Genomic DNA, 16,474 nt, shown 5'->3' with positions numbered 1-16,474 from the left:
AACACGTTAAAAACTGATGTAATAACAGAAAGGGTGAAAAAACTGTCTAAGTATAAAAGTATAGCTACAGCTACGTCTTTCTAAGATGGACAGAAGGGTCCTGATTAAGACAGTAGGTTTACCTAATCTATTGCAGTTGTTTGGAGCTACGCCTGTCTGGCTTGAGGCAAGATGGGTTTTAAAAAAAAAAAAAAAAAAAATTAAATAAAAAAAGAGCAATTTTTAATGGCCTGATATAGGTGTGTAAGGGTCCATTTACACAGAAAGATTATCTGACATTATCTGCCAAAGATTTGAAGCCAAAACCAGGAAAGGATTTGAGAAGAGGAGACATCTCAGGCTTTCCTTTATGACCTGATCTCTGTTTATAGTCTGTTCCTGGCTTTGGCTTCACATCTTTGGCAGATAATCTGTCAGATAATCTTTCTGTGTAAATGGACCCTAAGAGAGTAAGGGGCCCTTTACACGGAGCGATAATCGGCCAAGTCAGGCTGACTCAGTCGATTATCGCTCTGTGTAATAGAGACAACGATCAACGGCTGATCTAGTCTATAGGTCTGGACCTAAAATAAATTGTCTGCCGACGCTTTGACAAAGGCAAAAATTCCAAGCGGAATCTGCACGGAATCCCATCTACCTCACTGTCTCATTGTTAAGTATAGGGCGCCTCCGCTCATGTCAATTCTTTGAGCGGAGAGCAGAGGCGCCCAATACATAACATTAAGACAGTGAGGCAGGTGGGATTGCAAGCAAAGTCTGCGGGGGGGGGGGGGGGGGGGGGCGGGTGATCTGCTCAGAATTTCCGTAGTGTGAACGGGTCCTTACATATAACTATTCACAGCTGATGGCTAATGATTGAATACACTGTTATACATTACATGTCCATGCTCCTGGTCTTCTCCTGCCCTTTGCTCTCTCTGCTCAGACAGGCCACTCTAAAGCTACAGCCCCGGCACTGGGAAGCGAGCAGAGGGTCGGAGAAGACCAGGAGCGTGGCTAGGTAATATATAACAGTTTAGGCCAAGGGCTGCACAGACATTGCTAACTTTGTTCATGCAACCCTTGCTAAACGACCATCTAGTTGCATAACAGGCTCAACAAATGAGCATTAAAGGAGAAGTCTGGCGAAAATTTTTATTGAAGTATTATATTGCGCCCCAAAAGTTATACAAATCCCCAATATACACTTATAATAAGATATGCTTATAAAGTGTTTTTTTTCCCTGCACTTACTACTGCATCAAGGCTTTACTTCCTGGATAACACGGTGATGTCACTTCCTGGATAACATGGTGATGTCACTTCCTGGATAACATGGTGATGTCACTTCCTGGATAACATGGTGATGTCACTTCCTGGATAACATGGTGATGTCACTTCCTGGATAACACGGTGATGTCACGACCCGACTCCAAGAGCTGTGCGGGCTGTGGCTGCTGGGGAGGATGATGGCCAGTGCACTGTGTCCCTCAGTGTCCCCCTGCCATCATCCTTTCCAGCAGCCACAGCCCGCACAGCTCTTGGAGTCGGGTCGTGACATCACCGTGTTATCCAGGAAGTGACATCACCATGTTATCCAGGAAGTGACATCACAGTGTTATCCAGGAAGTGACATCACCATGTTATCCAGGAAGTGACATCACCATGTTATCCAGGAAGTGAAGCCTTGATGCAGTAGTAAGTGCAGGGAAAAAAGCACTCTATGAGCAGTTCCCGTAATAAGTGTATATTGGGGATTTGTATAACTTTTGGGAGAAATACAATATATTCATAAAAATTTTCACCGGACTTCTCCTTTAATCTAGCAGATCGGCACTTGCTTACATTATTGATCTGGCCGCCACCCTAAAGGCCCTATTACACGTAACGATTATCGGCCGTATTTGGACAATAATCGTCCTGTGTGATAGAAGGCAACGATCAGCCGATATGAACGCTGTTGGCTGATCGTTGCTGTCGTTTGCCTTTCAACATGTTGAAAGACTAACGACTATGATAGCAGTGATCTGCTGCCGTCTCCCCGTAGAATAGGAGCAGCAGACCGCCGCTATCCTCTACGGGCTGCCCAGTCGATCTAGCGATCACCCGGACAGCCCCCCCTGCACTTCGCAGGGAACGAGGAGCAAACGAGAGCTGACGGCATGAGGTGGTTAAATGGTGTGGTGGCTTTATATATAATCTGTACAACGTGTCAGTAAAGGGAATATAGACAATTATCTAGCACATTCTCTACTGAATTTTTTTCCTTACAGTGTTTCCCCGGAAATAAGACAGCGTCTTATCTTAATTTTTACTCCCAAATCTACGCTATATCTTATTTTCAGGGGATGTTTAATTTTTCCATAAAGAATTCAAGCTCATTGTTGAACAAAAAATATGAACTTTTATTATATACTGTACAATAGTTATCACAAACCAGCAAGACCAGTCATAACCCTAGTGGTCCGGAGGATACCTTAGTTTCAGGTGCACGCCTTATATCAGTGCTGTGTATATACAAGTCCCCCAGGGGGACTTCTAGTTACTGTAAAAAAAAAAAAATAAAAAAAAAGTAAAAATTTATTTTTTATTAATAAAAAATCCCCTCCCCTAATAAAAGTCCAAATCACCCCCTTTTCCTATTTTATAAATATAAATAAACATGTTTGGTATCGCCTCGTGCGTAATCGTCCAAACTATTAAACTGTCACATTCCTGATCTCGCACGGTAAATGGGGTAAGCGCCCCAAACAATTCCAAAGTGCAAAATTGCGCATTTTTGGTCGCATCAAATCCAGAAAAAATGTAATAAAAAGCTATCAAAAAGTCGTATATGCGCAATCAAAGTATCGATAGAAAAAACACATCATAGCGCAAAAAATGACACCTGACATAGCCCCATAGACCAAAGGATAAAAGCGCTATAAGCCTGGGAATAGAGCGATTTTAAGGAATATATTTTTGTTAACAATGGTTTGAAATTTTTAAAAGCCATCAGATACAATATAAGTTATACATGTTATATATCATAGTAATCGTAACGACTTGAGGAACATATATAAGAAGTCAGTTTTACCCCAGGGCGAACGGCACAAACACGAAACTCCCTGAAATAAAAACAAATTCCTTTTTTTTTTTCAATTTGACAGCGCAAATGATTTTTTTCTGGTTTCGCAGCATATTTTATGGGAAATAATGCCTGTCATTGCAAAGTACAATTGATGTCGCAAAAAATAAGCGCTCATATACGTCTCTAGGTGAAAAAAATGCAAGTGCTATGGACTTCTAAACATAAAGTGGAAAAAGCAAAAGCGCAAAAACAAAAATTGGCTTGGACCTTAAGGGGTTAATGGGTACCTGTCATTAGGTTTACTCACCCAATCAGCACGCAGTCGCTTCTGCAGCAGGACGTTTAGATAACTATGGATACGACCGTGCGAGGTGGGTTGCGTTTGCAAAGCCTATTCTGATTCAATAGGGCCGGATTGCCGCTATGGAGGCAGGGTAATGTTCCTAATGGTTTCACCGGACTGTGGAGCAAATGAAACGGCGCAGAGGAGGAAGGTAAGAGACGTACTATAGGATACATACCCTCCTCCTCGGCGTCTCCTGTGCAACAGGGACATAGCGGCAGGGTAGATTAGTCTAACCTGCTCATAGTTCCTATTAGACAAAGTGATTTTTTGTTTTCGCCACCTAACGATAAACACTGGCAAAGGAAAGCTTTTAGGAATGGTTCCCCAGATCATGACACCAGCCCTTGGGTTGAATTGAAGTAAAGGATTAGCTCAAAAAATAAAAATGCAAATGAACTGTTGCCAGAGATTTGCAACTTATTTCTATTAAAAAATCTCCAGGACCCAGTACTTATCAGCTGCTGTATGTCCTGCAGGAAGTAGTGTATTCTCTCCAGTCTGACACAGTGCTCTCTGCTGCCACCTCTGTCCATGTCAGGAACTGTCCAGAGCAGGAGAGGTTTTCTATGGGGATTTGCTGCTGCTCTGGAAAGTTCCTGACATGGACAGAGGTGGCAGCAGAGAGCACTGTGTCAGACTGGAGAGAATACACCACTTCATGCAGCACATACAGCAGCTGATAAGTACTGGAAGACGGGAAATCTTATAAGAGAAGTAAATTACAAATCTCTGGCACTTTCTGGCCACAGTTGATTCAAAAGCCATTTTCTTTTGATTAACGACCCCCTTGAAGCCTCCATACAATGAAGCCTCCATGCTAAAACACAAATATCATTGGATCCCAAACAGAATCTGGTTTCATGACTAAATATGTGATGGTTCCCGTCCATAGCCACCCGAGCATCTCGTTCACAACATCACTGCAAAGAAAGGCAGTCAAAGGCGAGACACATAATGGGAACTACTACACCAAGTATCTCTCTGCTAAGTGTCTGGGAACGGTCCAGGCAGAGACATGACTGTATAATAAAGGTGGATGGACGATCACCTGGAAGCATGTCTGGGGCTGTCATTGGCTTTACAGCTGTTGCAAAAATTACAATCCCCATCATACCTGCAGAGCCAAAGCAATATCAGGCATGATGGGAATTGTAGTTTTGCAACAGCTGGAGGGCCAAAGGTTCCCCATCCCTGGGTTAGACGCTCGTATTAGTACATGAATGGCCAATGCAAACAGAACAGGGAAGCAACACTGTTAGTCAGATACATGATGTGCTGCATGCCAGGTAATGGAGACTTAGATGTATCCAAACATATCATGTAAAAAAAAATAAAAAATCTAGACAGGTCCGTCATACAGACATCAAATGCTTTTTCCCCCACTGCCGCTGGCGTCCGTTGTATAATCAATGAGAAACTGAAACGCTTCATAAATCACCAGAAAAACACCATTTGCTTGAAAATGGTCTCTCAAGTTTGAGAACACTTTACACATATCAACGTCTGAGCCTGGAATGAGATGGCAGGAAAACACTGGGCCAACAAAGAGGAGGATGTGCTACAAGGTTATGTGCAACTCAATGGCAGCTATGGTACAAGAGTGACCTCTAGTGGAGGACTTTGGAATTGCTGCTTATTTCTTTTTAGGTATGTGCGGTTTGGGGCATTTGTTTTTACCTTCTAACACGTCACAGAGGCTTCCATGGAGAGGCGGAAGGTACAGCGGAGAATAAGGGAGGACTCACATGCATGAACTGATGGGGAGCGCTGCATTGTTTTCCATAGAAAAGTACTGATGGTGTCAAGAGGGCACAAATATATGTGTGGGGAGCTTTGTAATCACATTGCCACACGATTCACACCCCTGAACTTCATGTTCATATCCCCGTAACCTAGCATTCACACTTTATTTTGCAATAACGTTTCTACCCCTCAGATAGTGCTTGCCATAGGCAGCATAGCAAGTAAGACAACTGATAACGTTACAAAACTGCTGCGGACTTAAAGGGGTGAAGTTTTTTTCTTTCAAATGAACTGGCATCAGTAAGTTATATAGACAAATAATTTACTTCTATTAAAAAATCTCCAGTACTTATCAGCTGCCGTATGTTCTGCAGGAAGTGGTGTATTCTCTCCGGTCTGACACAGTGCTCTCTGCTGCCACCTCTGTCCATGTCAGGAGCTGCCACCTCTGTCCATGTCCAGAGCAGGAGAGGTTTTCTATGGGGATTTGCTATATAGATTACAAATCTATATAACTTTGACACCATTAATTTGAAAGAAAAACAAAAAACAAAAAAACACACACACACACACACACACCGTATACGCAGCGTATTTACTGCTGCGATACGCAGCAAATACGCAGCAGATTAGATCTAAATAACTGAACACAGCATTAAATCTGCTGCGTATCTGCTGAGTATACGGTGTGTGTGTTTGTACCCTTAGGGTGCCTTCACACATACCATATTCTTGCGTATTTATCGCTGCGAGTTTAAAGCATATAAATCCGCAGCCATACTGATTGCTATCAAGTCAATGTATGTGTATTCTCGCTGCGTGTTTAGTGCGATTTTTACATGCAAGTATTTTGATTTTCACATGCGAGTTCAACGCCACAAAAAACGCAGCTACTTTCATGCGAGTTCGGTGCAATAAATATCCACCGATACGGTATGTGTGAAGGCCCCTTTAAGCTATGTTCACACAACGTATCTTTTTGTAACGGTACGGCCGTTGTTGCCGTACTTTTTACAAAAAGATACATTGCCTTGTCTTCTATGGAGTCCCATCTGGAGCATATATACATAGTACACGCTCTGGCCGGGATCTTTCGCGGTGCCGTAGAAAACTGACGCGGCCGCAGAAAACTCTGTCAGTGCAAACTGTGGAGCGAGCAGCTGCGGCCACACGCTCCATAGTGTGCTGTAAGGGAGTTCTGATGCGGGAGCGCACGCGGATGTGCCAGCATCAGAACTCTGCGGCTGCAAAGATCAGCTGCCGATACTGCAGTACCAGCCGGGATGAACTTTTCAGTCTGTTCCATCACCCAGCCGCGTCACGGAACGGCCTGTTTCTTACGCATTCTGAACATAGCCTTAAGCTGTAAGGGAAATAGCGCCCCCTACATTACAGTGTATGCCGTTCATATAATAAATGTGATTCCATATTCCAAAGTGTAAACTATTCCCTGAATTCTCCATTGATCACTTCCTATAGATGCATAGATACATGGGATTCTGCAAACACACATGCTGTGCTGTAAATAGTCACGGGCTGTCAGTAATAGCTGTACATGGTGTCTTTAGGCAGACAATGGTGCAGGGCAGTGTATGCCTCAAACAACAACCAATCTGATTCTTTTCTATCCAGATAGGAAGTACACCGCTTACAGCAGCTCCGACTGATAAGAAGAGCATCACATGCAACTACAATGGATCCTAATGGAGTCACTGAGGCCTGATGGGCGCTAGTAGGATAGGTCACTGCAGTTATGGGGTAGGACACAGGTCACATTAAGCAATTGCTGCAAACCTGGAAACAGTTACTGACCTAAAACTGCAAAGATGAGAAAATGGATGGAAAATAATGGAAGATGACAGAACCCTCAGCAACCCTGTTTAGGATCAGTGATCACTGTCATGAACAAGATCCATGATGCACATGTCAGCACGGAAAAGATGGTGTGCAAAAAAGCAGATGGTGCGCATCTGAGACGGAAGATGTCACATGTAAACATCGCCTAAAGTTAGCTAACACATTCACATGGCAGGAATTATATAAGACGTGTAATATACATATGTCTACGAGGACGGGTCACACATCCGTCTGTTTTTAGGATTGGTTAATGTGTTCACTCACTTTACCAAATAATGGAAGTATAAGCAGCTCAGCATCTGTAGTAATATTACAGGTGTAATATCGCCACCCTGTGGACTCATGGTGTATTACACTGCACTGACCTTTAAAATACAGTTCTGCACAATAAAATGGTCGGGTTAGGCTACTGCAAATACTTTTTAAATTGGGTTCTTTTGGCTTTTTTTACACACATTTTTGGTTGCTTTTTTTTTTTTAACCAAAACCAGGAGTGGGTTGAAAACACAGACGCTGTGCATATGTTTCCATTATAATTTTGCCCTATCAGTTCCATTACTGGTTTTAATTGAAAAAAAGACTGATGGAAACACTGTGTGTGAACATGGCGTACAAACCAGAACACACCTTTGCAAATTGCAGTAAAAAACAAAACAAGACAAAAAAAAAACACCAAAAACTGGGTGGGGAAAAAAATAAAAGCTTCAGCTACATTTGAAAAAACTACCACAGGGTCAAGAAATGCACCTAAAAAAAAAAATCACTGTACACAAAACATGCAATATAGGTATAGTGGTATATATATTTCCATTGACTTCCAGCTCACATCTGTTTGTTTTCTATGTTTTAATTAATGTTATACATACGGCCAAACTGTGCTCCATGCTGCCATCGTGCTGATATTTGGTCTTCTCTCTGTTCACCACGCAGGTTGTGCATCACCTGAGGATAATTATAGCAGGATTCTTTGCTACTGAATGTGGATGTGCGGCAGCTGTACACATGCACAGGGAGGGGAGACCCCTAGTGGCCGTATGTATAAAGTGGATTTAGGGGGAAGAACTCAAACTCAAATACAAACTCAAATACACAGTGGACCAAAAATAAAAAAGTGGACAAAGTGGCGAGGCCAACCCTGATATTTATTGTAGCGTGCATGCGGCATCCTGGCACTGATATAGCAGCGTGCGGCAATCCCGGCACTGCCAGAGTGGTGTGCACTATGATAAATGATCTGATAAATTGCTGTGACGTGATTAAACCCCAACCCTCCGCTAGGGGCAGCCAGTCGTGTTGTGCTAGAGCAGTTGGTGTAGCTAGACGGAGGGCTCCACCACATCACTGCTGCATGTTCCACCAATGACACACGTACCACCATCCTATAGGGATGACTGGGCTGCGGCCTAGTATGCTGGCTCCCCTATGGCACCATGGGCGGTATGTACATCAGAGACATGGACACCTGTGGTGGATTAGCTGTGCCATGATGGGCATCGGGCCATTCACAGAACTTGCTCTCCCCCCCCATCCCACCATATCTATAGCTCACCTTAGACACCGTACCCACCTTTAGGGTATAAACCCACACACCGTATACGCAGCTTATTTACTGCTGCAATACGCAGCAAATACGCAGCAGATTAGATCTAAATAACTGAACACAGCATCAAATCTGCACCACCAAATCTGCTGCGTTTTTGCTGCGTATCTGCTGCGTATACGGTGTGTGTGTTTGTACCCTAAGGCTACAAACCCACTTGCTGGATCTGCAGAGAGTCTCCTGCAGATCCCGGCCCTATACTTTCATTAGCAGAGAAACTCGCAGCAGGGATGTACATCCCTGCTGCGATTTTGTCTGCAGCCCGCCCCATTAACCCCCCGGCCGCCGGACATTATACATTACCGGGTCCCCGTTCCTGCTTGCTTCGGGGCTCCCGGTGTCTTCACGGCCCGCCCGGCCAATCAGTGCGCTGCGGCCCACAGGATCGCCCCCCACAGCCCCCGGCTGAACGATCGCCCCCCCGCAGCCCCCATCGCCCCCGGCCGCATGATCGCCCCCCGCACCCCCCGGCCGCACGGGCTGCAGCCGGGGGGTGCGGGGGGCGATCCTGCGGCCGGGGGGTGCGGGGGGCCGTGAAGACACCGGGAGCCCCGAAGCAAGCAGGAACGGGGACCCGGTAATGTATAATGTCCGGCGGCTAGGGGGTTAATGGGGAGGGCTGCAGACAAAATCGCAGCAGGGATGTTTCTCTGCTAATGAAAGCATGGGGCTGGGATCTGCAGCGAGTCTCGCTGCAAAAACGCAGCAAGGAGACTCGCTGCAGATCAGGCAAGTGGGTTTCTAACCTTAAGGTACCCATACCTCCCAACTTTGGCTGAGAGGAAAGAGGGACATAGACACGCCCTTAACCCCACCCAAAGACACGCCCTATTCCCCAAGACACGCCCCTAACCCCAAGACACTCCCCCAATCCCCAAGACACGCCCCTACCCTCCCATATCACGTCTTCCACTGTAGTGCCACATTGGTTTTCTTGCAGAAATAAATGGTTTGACCAGGATGGTAAGTATAGCACTTTAACTTATATCTCTTTTACTTCTGAGCTAACTCTTGGCTTTGGCTCATTTCCTCTGCAAAAAAAATCTTTTTAATTTCTGAAGACTTTAGCTGGCAATAAGTGATAAAACTTAGAATATAACATATTGTGGATTACATCCCTACACTGAATGGAGAGATATATACACACTCATAGAGGAGGGGGATAATAAGTATATAATACACTGCTGTATACCTACACAGAATGGGGAGATATATACACTAATACAGGAGGATAATAAGTATATAATACACTGCTGTATACCTACACAGAATGGAGAAATATATACACACTCATACAGGAGGATAATAAGTATATAATACACTGCTGTATACCTACACAGAATGGGGAAATATATACACACTCATACAGGGGGATAATAAGTATATAATACACTGCTGTATACCTGCACAGAATGGGGAGATATATACACACTCATACAGGAGAATAATAAGTATATAATACACTGCTGCCTACATAGCATGGAGAGATATATACTCACTCATACAGGAGGATAATAAGTATATAATACACTGCTGTATACCTGCACAGAATGGGGAGATATATACACACTCATACAGGAGGATAATAAGTATATAATACACTGCTGCCTACATAGCATGGAGAGATATATACTCACTCAGGAGGAAGATAAGTATATAATACACTGCTGAACACCAGGGCTGTATTTACAGCTTGGGCTGCACTAGGTCTCAATACGCCCGTTGTGAAGGCCCATTTGAACACGCCAATTATCGCTATTAGCAAAAGATCTAAATATCACCAACATATATGACTAAATAATGCCACCATACAATAACTTAAAGTGACTGTACCACCAGGCCCAGGCTGAAGCATTGGAGGCGGGCCGACCCACCCTTAGGGTACTATTACACCAACAGATCTGACCACAGATTATCTGCCAAAGATTTGAAGCCAAAGCCAGGAGTGGATTTGAAAAGAGGAAAAATCCAGTCTTTCTTTTATGACCTAATCTCTGTTTATTGTCTGTTTCTGGCTTTGGCTTCAAATCTTTGGCAGATAATCTGTCATCAGATCTGTTGGTGTAATAGTACCCTAGTGGGAAGAAACTCCAGCCCCTCCATGACGTGACTGCATTAGAATCAATGGAACCCTATCATAGAGGGGCGGGGGTTTCCCCCCACTAAGGGTGGGTCGGCCTGCCTCCAGTGCTTCAGCCTGGGCCTGGTGGTACATTCACTTTAATGCCGCTACTGTAGACTAACTGCATAGCATGATAACTAAAGTACCTCTAGTAATTGCCAAGTTGCATTATATAAGCAAGAAAAAAAAATTCCTGTAGTGCTTCTCTAACTCCCCACTTTTGGCCATAAGTACCAAGGCCTATTTTTCAAATCTTTGTGAAACTTAAAGTGTACTGATGGTCTTTCTCTGGTGGCAGGATATCCTGTACATGCGCCCAGCGGAGATGGAATACTTCCGGCAGTGTCGTTGCATACAGTGCAATTGATGGTATTGTTGGACCTTCACAGGTACTGTAGCATGGTGGCAGCATTTTGACAGCGTATCCTGCCACCAGCGAAAGATGATGGTTACACTTTAAGGCTATGTTCATATTCTGTACAAACAACAACCGTTCAGCTTGAATGGCTGTTTAACACAACCTACGGCTGGAGTTATTGAACACGTTCATTACTTCTGACCATAGTTAGCGTTAAACAACAGTTGTTCACGTGGAACGGCCGTTGTTTGTACAGCGTATGGACATATATGTGGTCACCAGTAGCTGCGCAATCATGGCAACATTGTACATCTATTGGTGACCACATAGGGACATGGATTAAACTACATACATGGACCAGAATTGTGGGGAAACAGTATTAAAGGTGATATCCTCTCTTTTAGGAGTGATTCTCTATTATCAGGAGTGATTCTCTATTATCAGGAGTGATTCTCTATTATCAGGAGGGATTCTCTATTATCAGGAGGGATTCTCTATTATCAGGAGGGATTCTCTATTATCAGGAGGGATTCTCTATTATCAGGAGGGATTCTCTATTATCAGGAGGGATTCTCTATTATCAGGAGGGATTCTCTATGATCAGGAGGGATTCTCTATTATCAGGAGGGATTCTCTATTATCAGGAGGGATTCTCTATTATCAGGAGGGATTCTCTATTATCAGGAGTGATTCTCTATCATCTCTCTGTACCCTCTGGACTGCCAGGATGAGTTTTAGCTACTATGTAGAGTTAAGTTGTGGCTCTGCCTCCTCAGCCTAATGCAGCAGCCTGCTGGGAGTAGTAGTATTAGAAGTCATCTGATTACTCCCCCTAGAGAAGGGGCTTTCCTTATAGTGACTTTAGGGGACATCAGACAATACACAGATAATGAGCACTTCATCCACAGTCCCTCCAGGTCACTGTCTGCCGTCCAGGCTGGTCAGGCAGAGAAGCCTCATTCATCACACTTAACTCCTTCCCTCCTGGCAGTGCCTGGTAGCGTCAGCAGCTGGCTGACAGACATGATAGCAGACAGCTAACCTGCACAGCAGGGAAGGGGTTAAGTCACTTCCATCCTCCCCTCCCCCCTTCTCTGCTGAGTCTGTACAGTGCTCTGGGTGCTCAGCACGGAAGGTGGGGGATGTTCTGACTCCAAAGGTAACTTAACCCCTTCCTTGTAAACTGCCTCCTGCTCGGCCTCATTAACACCCCCCAATCCCCTTATACCGGGCCGTGCAGCAGCAATGCTCCTCTCCCAGCAGCTGCTCCTCTTCTCCCTCCTTCACAGTCTTCTGGTGGGCGGGAGCAGGGAGTAGTTCCCCTGTCTCATTGGTGCAGCCGGCTGATACACTCCTAAAGCCGGGAACAGACTCATCAGAGGGAGTTCGTATCTCCCGCACTCTTGTGGCCGGAGGCAGAATGCAGCTTCCGGTCACAGGAGCCAGCCAATCACCGCTCCGCATCTGCCAGCGCTCACCAGGAGCACTAGTAGTTAAAGGGCCAGCTGTGTTTTGGGAAGCGGGACACTTGGGGCCCGTTCCGGGACGGCGGGACATGACCCCGAAATCGGGACTGTCCCGCCGAAAACGGGACGGTTGGGAGGTATGGGTACCCAATATCATAGCCAGCCCTCCCACATAGCAGCCACAAATACTTCTGTGTTTTCCCAAAAAAATAACAGTGTCTTATAGTAATTTTAGCTCCCAAAGAGGCACTATGGGGGAGATTTATCAAACTGGTGTTAAGTAGAATTGGCTCAGTTGCCCCTAGCAACCAATCAGATTCCACCTCTCATTCCTCACAGACTCTTTGGAAAATGAAAGGTGGAATCTGATTGGTTGCTAGGGGCAACTGAGCCAGTGTCACTTTACACCATGTTTGATAAATCTCCCCCTATGTCTTATACTCGCCAATGTTCTCAGTGTAGGAGTGAGGCAGGAGCACAGCAGCAGTGGGACCAGGAGCCTGCGGCAGGATGCGCATCTGGTGACCTTTGACATGCGGCAGGACGTGGGGGCCATGGCCCAGAATGCCTGCAGCGGCAGCTGTGAGGGTCCTTGTGGTGATTAGGTGAGTTGCAGGGGGTCACGGCCCTACTTTCAGGGAGTGCCTTACTTTAGGCTAGTTGGGGTGTCCCATATAGTACCCAGTCCCCAATATAGTAGCTAGCCCCCGAGAATAGTGTCGTATATAGAGGCCAGCCCCCCAGAATAAAGTCGTATAAGAGGCCAGCCCCCCAGAATAGTGTCGTATATAGAGGCCAGCCCCCCAGAATAGTGTCGTATATAGAGGCCAGCACCCCAGAATAGTGTCGTATATAGAAGCCAGCCCCCCAGAATAGTGTCTAAGGGTGCCTTCACACCTACCGGATCCACAGCGGATCTCACTTCTGCGGATTCGAAGCGAGAACCCCTGCGGATCCGGTATCAATTCACCCCTATGATAGCACATATTCGCAGCGGGATTGACATCCCACTGTGAATATGTGCTTAACTTCTGGTGCCCACAGCCCCGCTGTCGCATCCCCCCCCCCCCCCATCAGCCCATCTCCGGCCCGCCGCCGCGAGCATACATTACCTGCTCGGCTGATCTGAGCGGGACCGGAGCCGGCAGCCTCACTTCAGCCGCGGGCTGGGGGGTGGGCTGATAGGGGGGATGCGGCCGGGATGCGTGCACCAGGGAGTTAAAGCACATATTCACAGCAGGAGGTCAATCCCGCTGCGAATATGTGCTATCATAGGGGTGAATTGATACTGGATCGCAGCGGTTCTCGCTTCGAATCCGCAGAAGTGAGATCCGCTGTGGATCCGGTAGGTGTGAAGGCACCCTTATATAAAGGCCATCCCCCCAGAATAGTGTCTTATATAGAAGCCATCCCCCCAGAATAGTGTCTTATATAGAAGCCAGCCCCCCAGAATAGTGTCTTATATAGAAGCCATCCCCCCAGAATAGTGACTTATATAGAGACCAGCCCCCCAGAATAGTGTCTTATATAGAGACCAGCCCCCCAGAAGTGTCTTATATAGAGGCCAGCCCCCCAGAGTAGTGTCTTATATAGAGGCCAGCCCCCCAGAATAGTGTCTTATATAGAAGCCAGCCCCCCAGAATAGTGTCTTATATAGAAGCCAGCCCCCCAGAATAGTGTCTTATATAGAAGCCAGCCCCCCAGAAGTGTCTTATATAGAGACCAGCCCCCCAGAATAGTGTCTTATATAGAGGCCAGCCCCCCAGAATAGTGTCTTATATAGAGACCAGCCCCCCAGAATAGTGTCTTATATAGAGGCCAGCCCCCCAGAATAGTGTCTTATATAGCGGCTAGCCCCCCATAAGTGTCTTATATAGCAGCCAACCCCCAGAATAGTGTCTTATATAGAGACCAGCCCCCCAGAATAGTGTCTTATATAGCAGCCAGCCCCCCAGAATAGTGTCTTATATAGAGGCCAGCCCCCCCAGAATAGTGTCTTATATAGAGGCCAGCCCCTAACTGTAGATGTTTATGACTGTCCCATTAGCTTGGACTCACCCCTCCTGCAGATCCAAGCAGCTGTCCGGACCACCCATATTATAATCTGCTGCCATGTTGGAGGGTCAGATTTAACACAGCAAAGGAAAAGAGCGGTGGGCCAAAAATAATGGCACAGCGGACCAGAGTTTGAGCTGCTGTCAGTATATACAGTGAGTACACAGGGAGCTGCTGTCAGTATATACAGTGAGTACACAGGGAGCTGCTGTCAGTATATACAGTGAGTACACAGGCAGCTGCTGTCAGTATATACAGTGAGTACACAGGGAGCTGCTGTCAGTATATACAGTGAGTACACAGGGAGCTGCTGTCAGTATATACAGTGAGTACACAGGGAGCTGCTGTCAGTATATACAGTGAGTACACAGGGAGCTGCTGTCAGTATATACAGTGAGTACACAGGGAGCTGCTGTCAGTATATACAGTGAGTACACAGGGAGCTGCTGTCAGTATATACAGTAAGTACACAGGGAGCCGCTGTCAGTATATACAGTGAGTACACAGGGAGCTGCTGTCAGTATATACAGTGAGTACAGGGAGCTGCTGTCAGTATATACAGTGAGTACACAGGGAGCTGCTGTCAGTGTGCTGCACATGGGGGGATCCGTGCCGTGATCCAGTGGGGGTTGCGGCACACATGGTGTGAACGGCTGCATTCACCTGAATGGTTCTTTGAATTGCCGCAGTCGCAGATTTGCAGGATGGGAATATGCAGCGTTACTCTTAGGCTGCGGTCACACGTCCTGTAAAATTGTTGGTGGTTGCGGATCCAGGACCATGGGCAATTTTAGGTTCCATTAAAGCGAATGCCGTCATTCACATGACTGATACATTTATAAGGGAGCACACGCATTTCTTATCAGTGCTGGAATGAAGGAAAAAACAGGGAATATAAAGTGACCATCAATAGATAAAATATATAATAATAATAATCAGCAGCAACAATATATCTGACCTGGGTCCTATGTTTATATACAAAGGGGAGGAGGACATAGAGAGAAAAGGCAGCAGATGCTATAGCAGGGGTAGGGGACAAGCTGGTCCACAACTACAACTCCCATCATGCCTGCCTTTTCTCATATGTCTGGGCATGATGGGAGTTGTAGTTTACCCGCTCTATACTCCATGAACAAGAGGCAAATCCGACAGTGTAAAAGGGGCGGGGTCAGATAGCGGTAGCTCCGCCCTGTGCTCTGATTGGCTGGCTGTGGCCGTCTATACTAGTGACAGTACCTGCGCAGGCAGTGGTCGCACACTGAAGCTCCGCGGCTCCTGCACGTGGTGTACACGAAGGGCTCCGCGCACGTCACCAGCTCGCCCACAGCAAACTCCCGGGTGGCCCGCAGACCATTACCCTTCCCGGGACTCGAGAACTTCTCAAAATTTCCCGCCATTGCGCAGAGTAGCTGTCAGGTTTAGTAGCGCGCGCTCCCGCCGCGGACTCGTACGTGCTCGCCTCGGCGCATGCGCATTCCGAGTCGTTTCTCAGAGGGGCGTGGCTGGAGCTTGTGACGTCACGTGGTTCTCTGCCGTCCTGTCTGTGCGGTGTGAATAGTGGTGTAAGTGACTGCTGCGGCTTCTGGCTCCCCTAATATTAATATCGCACTGCGGTTTTACAGTGAGGCGGTTTTTGGAACTTTTTATGATTGGAAACGTAAACCGCAGCTAGTAATTCTCAGGGAAGTCCAGGTTTATCACAATATATGTCACATAGAGGAGACTAGAACACGGGCAGGTGCACAGGAACAAAGTACAATGGTTACAGGTGAAAGGAGCCTCACTATACACCTGCTGTGCGGCTTCTGCATTATTTCAGAATGTTTTTTCTAAATATTATTGTCTAAGGCCTCATTCACACCTTCCATAATCTTTCAG

The 16,474-nt window shown here is 46.2% G+C and overlaps 1 protein-coding gene across 5 annotated transcripts in view; it reads right to left on the bottom strand.

Moving 5' to 3' along the window:
• The window catches only part of SMYD3 (SET and MYND domain containing 3), a 321,585-nt gene extending 305,522 nt beyond the window's left edge, over positions 1-16,063 (bottom strand). For 3 of the 5 annotated variants that reach the window (XR_011360226.1, XM_069954263.1, XM_069954262.1), the window contains exon 1: positions 15,833-16,062. Coding sequence is in view for 4 of the 5 variants with exons in the window: in XM_069954263.1 (XP_069810364.1) it covers positions 15,833-15,993 (161 nt within the window). In the remaining variant the exon portion in view is untranslated. Of the gene's footprint in view, positions 1-15,832 lie in introns of all 5 variants that reach the window. The other 2 variants (XM_069954265.1, XM_069954264.1) reach the window with 2 other exon arrangements.
• Positions 16,064-16,474: the final 411 nt, after the last annotated feature.

This window comes from Dendropsophus ebraccatus, chromosome 15 (genome assembly GCF_027789765.1).
Source record: "Dendropsophus ebraccatus isolate aDenEbr1 chromosome 15, aDenEbr1.pat, whole genome shotgun sequence".
Taxonomy (NCBI): Eukaryota; Metazoa; Chordata; class Amphibia; order Anura; family Hylidae; genus Dendropsophus; species Dendropsophus ebraccatus.
Note: the sequence above shows the minus strand (reverse complement) of the source record. Positions and strands in the feature narration are given on the sequence as shown.